The following is a 6,315-nucleotide window of genomic DNA, read 5'->3' on the forward strand; positions in this document are numbered from 1 at the left end:
GAGATGACTCTGATAAGTAAAACTCTTCTCACACTGTCCACAGTGATAGGGCCTCTCTCCAGTGTGAATGCGCTGGTGTTGTCGGAGAGCACTCTGACGAGTAAAACTATTTCCACACTGGGAGCAGTAATATGGCTTCTCTCCTGTGTGGATGCGCTTGTGTCGCTGGAGATGACCCTGGCATGTAAAACTATTTCCACACTGTCCACAGTAATATGGCCTCTCCTCTGTGTGGATACGCTCGTGATATTTTAGATTATGACTTCCAGTGAAACTCTTCCCACAATCTGAGCAGTGACACATCTGGAAAACAAAATTATTCAAGATACTTAATTAATTTTAGATTTTGTCCCCATGTGGTTATGGAATAATTGCTGGAAATTTTACTAAAACAAAAACCACTGAATATTTTTATGAGCAAAGATGATCAAGACAGTTGACCTAACTTACACATCATTTCTCATAGTGTAGTCAGGTCTAAAATTATTTGGACAGTGGTGATTTTTTGTAATTTTGCCTCTGTACACTGCTGCAATGTATTTAAAATGAAGCAATCAATAAGTGATTTAAGTGTAGAATTTCAGCATTAATTCAAAATGTTTAACAAAAATATTGTAACTCTTCAGGAATCACAGGAATCATAGTCCCTCAATTTTCACAGGCTCAAAATTGGAAAAACGAACAAATCATAAATAAGTATTATTTTTAATACTTGGCTATAAATCCTTGCCTGAAATCTGGAACCCATGGACATCAAATGCTGAGTTTCCTCCCCTGAAAAGCTTTGCCAGGCCTTTACTGCAGCCACCTTCAGTTGATGGTTGTTTGTGAGTCTTTCTGCCTTCAGTTTTGTCTTCAATAAGTCAAAGGATCGCTCAATTGGGTTGCTTTCGCAGTACGGGTCATTATCCACCTGTACTGTGAAGAGCTGTCATAGCTGTTTTGCTGCATTTGACTGAATCTGGGCAGAAAGTATAGCTCTATACAATTCATCCTGCTACTTCCATCAGCAGTAACATCATTATACACCAGTGACTCAGTTCCACTGGCAGCCGTACATGCCCATGCCATAACATCAGGCTTGACAAGTCTAATCTGGCTTTTCTGTTCTCGAATGTTACCAGTGGTTTGCATCTTGAGGTAAACCATCTGTATTTACATTCCTGAAGACGTCTCTTGACTGTAGACTTTGAAAATTATATGCCTACCTCCTCCAGAGTGTTCTTGACTTGGCTAGATGTTGTGAAGATGTTTTTCTTCAACAAGGAATGAATTTTGTAATCATCCACTTTAGTTATCTTCTGTGACCTTCCAGGCCTTTCAGTGTTGCTGAGCTCGCCAGTGCATTCCTTCTTTTTAAGAATGTACAAAATTGTTGATTTGGCCACTCCTAAGGTTTCTGCTCTCTGTCTGATAAGTCTGATTTGTTTTTTCAGCCTCATGATGGCCTCAATCACTTGCATTAAAAACCTCTTTTGACCAGATATTGAGAGTTCCCATAAACAGCTACCAAAAGCAAATTCAACACTTAGAAACAGGCCACACCTGGCCATGAAACTGTTTCAGTCAATTGTCTAGTTACTTTTGAGCTTGTGAAATTCGGAAGAACTGTGTAAAAAATGGCTGTAATTCCCAAACGGTTAATGCAATATTTTTGTTAAACCCCTCGAATTAAACCTGAAAGTCCACATTTCAATCACATTTTGATTGCTTCATTTCAAATTGTAGTAGTGTACAGAGGCAAAATCACAAAATCTGTATCACTGTCCAAATACTTTTGGACCTGACTGTACATGTTTATAAAATTCAGAAACTAGCCATACAAAGCTGACCTTGCTCTTGGCATCAACATTTTTCTAAGCTGAAGGTCTTTTGTTTTTGTCTGTGGAAGTATAACAGACTGGAATAAGTGTTACACATTTCCTTCTAATGAAGTTTAGTTAGTTAGGTAACAGTTAGCAGACTTGTCTTTTGGTTTGTTAACCTGCTCAATGTTTCAGAATTTACAAAACAAAGATCAGTTCCTTTATGTATAATTGATCACAAATCAGTTCCATTATTAATAAATGATCACAAATCAGTTCCTTTATTAATAATTTGAAGGCCACATAAAGTGTGAGCCCTGACCTGAAGTGTTCTGCTTGTTGTATCCCTTGCAAAACAAACAAAAACCCCCCCCCCCCAAACACCCTACACGAATCCTGCTGGATTTTAATTTTTCTGCATGATGTTTGCTGTAGGGATGCACCGAAATGAAAATTCTTGGCCGGAGCCGAATATAATGAAAAACTTGGCCGAAAGCATTTTTTTTTTTTTTGCGTTTTTCCCATTTATTTTGCCATTTTTTTCACCATTGCATAAATTAAATAGTCAAAATGTGCTTTTTACTATTTTGTCTTGCTTTTCAAAGAAAAAAAATCTATTACTACAATTTCAAAATATTTATTTAAACTGAACATTTTTTTTTCATTCCAGCAGGCATAGGCTACCAACAAGGCACAATATAACTTTAAATAAATAAATGAGTAAAATAACAATATTTTTATGTGGTCATCTTTGAGCCCCCCCTTGAATAGCGATGTTAGGCCTGTAACTGACTGCTGAAAGAATGTAACACTCTGTAGCCTACAACAAAAAAGTGCATTAAAAAGTGCATTGACAAGAGTGCAAAAAATGGTTCTATTGGTTTCTATACGGCTGATTATATTGGGGATATATACCGCTCGCGTCCCTGTACACCTCGCGGAGTATTATAGTAGATATAGTAGAGTTAGACACGTTGTTAATGTTATGTTCCTTGATAGATTTAGGTAGTTTAAACTATAGATTAGTTCATTTAGTCCCCGCTGGTTTTTCAGCTCCCAGACCATAGTACAAGTTCATGTTTCTTGTTTTGTGTTTTGACTCCGTTTTCTGTGACTGCGACTTTGATTCCTGCTTTCTCCATTTATGCCTGTTTGCCACTCGCCCGAAACCTTTGCCTGTCTTGACTACGTTTTTTGGATTACGATTTGGATTTGTCTGCCTGCCCTTAAATAAATACGTCTTTACCTGCTTCCGTACTCTACTCCCTTACGTCTTGTGATGTGACAGAATACTCCAGAACAGAAACAAAACAGTAAACATCCAAAGAGCACGTAGCTCGTGCATGCACGCGCCCCCTCATCGAGGTCGTGACATTCGCGCGTCTCACTCTGGTTGCTAGGCTATTTGGTCGCGTCATCAAACACGCCATTGTTCGGTCAAATTTATTCCGCATTTTCACTTATTATAGCAAAAAAGCATTTTCGGTGTTCGGCCAAATAATTTCGGTTGCCGAACATTCAGTGCATCCCCAGTTTGCTGGTATCCTGCAGGAATGCTAAAATCCAGCAGGACACACTGCTGCAGGAAATTCCTATAGGTTTTAAAGTGGAGCCTTCAGTTCAATAGAAACATGCAGGAATGTCCAACACACTTGCTGCACAACGGGAAAACATCCCGCAGAACTGCTGCACACCTCCTCATTTTACAGTTTACATGAGTTATTACATGACAATTTCAATAAATAAAATACTTCATTTGTGAAAATACAATGTTTTTGTTGTGAAGTTATTTAAAATGGTCCTGCAGGAAGAGAGTGTGTGTGTGTGTTTTAAACAGACCTTCAGGACATAATTCCTAGAGGGTATAATTCCTGCATATATATATACTGTTAAAATTCCTGCACGCATTTCTACAGGAAATTAGCTGATATTAGCTAATATTCCCATAGGTTTTTTTTGTAGTGTGGTAATGATTACTGAAAGGATAACTGATGCAACTTTAGAGTAGAAAACCACTGAGCACACATTCCTCACGCCCCATCATAACACGCTGATCTAGTTTGAACCTGTTCTCGATCAGTTTCTCACTCATTTGTATCTGTATAAATTCCCTGCTATTCTTAAATGTGTTTAATAAAAAAAAAAGAAAGAAAGAAAGAAAAAAAAATTTCCAATCGAGTGACCTACACAACGTGTGTTAAATTATTGTTCAATCACGTTGCGGACTGCACTGCTGACATCATCCAAATCTAAATTTGCCTCAAAGCGAATGTTTGTTGCTTTGAGCTTTTGATCGTGACGGTGGAGACGGTATCCTGAGGCAAGGAAAACAAATAACTACCCGTAAGTTAGCGTTCATCACTATTTAGCGTTAAAGCTGCTGAAAACGCCTGGCCGAGTTTGTGATATTTAGGCAAGGAGCTCTGGAAAATTTATTCATTGGAAAACAGTAACTCAGCGAGTGATCATTAACTTTACCTATCGCTACAGTGAACATCATGTACTGCTTCCTCAGTGTTGGTGTTACACTACTAGTGTCATGTGTTTATGTCGGTTGTGAAATATGGACTGAGGTTATTATATAATTCTCTGGCTCTGCATCTTGTCTGAGGCTCTGAGTTAGGGTTAGCTACCTGGATGCTGTCATCAATCACAGTAGGAATGAGTGATGCTAATCTAGACCCTCACCTGAGGTAAGAACATAACTTTAGGCATACATCTTGCGGTGATGTTAGACATTCCCATTCCCTTTTTGAGCGTTAACGATAGCATTACAGCTGTTCACCATGATGTAATACAGAGAGTGGGTTAACATTACTTACAGTTAGCAAGTGTTTTGGACAAGACAAGCTGTAGTAATGATCATTATGAAGATTGGTTAGGGCCGTGTTTCTTCATGTATTCTGTATATTCCTGCTAAAGGCAGGAAAATAAATATTCACAAGTCAGATAGATTCTCCAGGTGAGTCTACGGCACCATTTTGTTCATCAGGAGAGTGGAGGTTACATTTCCAAAATTACACAATTTGGGATTCTGTAATGCAGTTTCTCAGTTAAACCCAAAGGGAATTTTCCATATTATGTAGCGAATATCTAAACAACACTCTTTTTGTTCTTTTACAGCTTTTCACATGGAAGCGAGTGGGACTCCTATCTTCCCAGATGGAGGGAGATTTGTAAGATGATTCATCAACTCCCATTCTTACATCTGTCGAATGTTTAAATGATTTTAACTAAGTCACCTGAATTTCATTCAACTGTTTGTTTATTTTGTGAGCATTTCAGTAGAATTTTAGCATACAAACAAATTGCATATTAGGATAATTGTAGGTGGAAAAGTATAAACACCACATCTGTGTTTTTTTTAACATCTTTGTGTGATGTTGAACACACAGTGTGTGTTAAATGTACTAATACACTGGTTGTGCTGAAAGCAATACAAAATGTGTCGTCCTTAACTAGACACGCAGGTGTGTTCACAATGAACACATCATGAAGTTATTTTAAACACGTGTTTTAACAGTGCAGCCATGGAGTGGAATATCTGTCATCTCACATTCCTAACAATCTTTTAAATCATAAATAAGTTCTCAGAGTTTAAAAACTAAAAGAGAAATCAGACACATGAGTAAACTTTACCTTTGAGCCAGTAGTAGCAGGAGTCTGTGGAGATTTTCCTAAAGAATGGCGTCTGGACTCTGATTTCATTATCAGAGGTGTAAAGAATCAGGACACTGGAAGAAAAATACAGAGATTCATGACTCCAGAATCTCCACTAACCTGTTAACCGAGCAGCTCAGGTGGTAAGTTTCAGATGAACTCACCTTTAGTGATGTTACGCAGAGTATCAGAGATCCGAAGCCCGTGTGGAGAAGGAAACACACTTTCACATGAAGATCTACATCCAAGCATGTGTTCTGTTCTGCTTCGCTTCGCTTCGCTTCGCTTCTCCTCCTCCTCCTCCTCCTCCTCCTCCTCCTCCTCTTCTTCTTCTTCTTCTTCTTCTTCTTCTGCTTCTTCTGCTTCTTCTTCTTCTTCTGCTTCTTCTTCTGCTTCTGCTTCTTCTTCTTCTTCTGCTTCTGCTTCTTCTTCTTCTTCTTTAGAGGTTTATTGGCAGTTGGTAAACCAGTTTTGGTGAATTACCGCCACCTACTGGACAGGAGCGTGGAGACTAAAAGGAGGTTAAAAATTTTATTTTTCAAGTTTAAATCCTACTGGCACTCTGTCCAGGGTGTATCCTGCCTTGTGCCCGATGCTTCCTGTGATAGGCTCCAGGTTTCCCCATGACCCTGAAAAGGATTAAGCGGTAGAAGATGGATGGATGTATGGACATCTTTAATTTCCATATGCTGTACAGTGAAGAAGCACATGTCTCTGCTCAGCTGTAATACACACATTGTCCTATTTCATCTTTTCCTGTTATAGATACTGAATGATTTACACCTGAATGCCCTATTCTGTGATGAGGTATAATCAGTCCATACAGGATTTCATGCTGTTGTTTTTTTGT

General features: G+C 38.6%; 1 protein-coding gene across 3 annotated transcripts in view; it reads right to left on the minus strand.

Moving 5' to 3' along the window:
• Window positions 1-5,808, minus strand: part of LOC128615606 (zinc finger protein 239-like) — a 7,436-nt gene extending 1,628 nt beyond the window's left edge. For 2 of the 3 annotated variants that reach the window (XR_008387231.1, XM_053637829.1), the window contains exons 1-3: window positions 5,630-5,808; window positions 5,445-5,539; window positions 1-303 (exon numbers count right to left, since the gene is read on the minus strand). The exon at window positions 1-303 is cut by the window's left edge. Coding sequence is in view for 2 of the 3 variants with exons in the window: in XM_053637829.1 (XP_053493804.1) it covers window positions 1-303; window positions 5,445-5,513 (372 nt within the window). In the remaining variant the exon portion in view is untranslated. Of the gene's footprint in view, window positions 304-1,832; window positions 2,147-5,444; window positions 5,540-5,629 lie in introns of those variants that run through there. The other variant, XM_053637830.1, reaches the window with a different exon arrangement.
• Between the last annotated feature and the right edge of the window lie 507 nt (window positions 5,809-6,315).

The sequence above is a fragment of the Ictalurus furcatus genome, chromosome 12, assembly GCF_023375685.1.
Source record: "Ictalurus furcatus strain D&B chromosome 12, Billie_1.0, whole genome shotgun sequence".
NCBI lineage: Eukaryota > Metazoa > Chordata > Actinopteri > Siluriformes > Ictaluridae > Ictalurus > Ictalurus furcatus.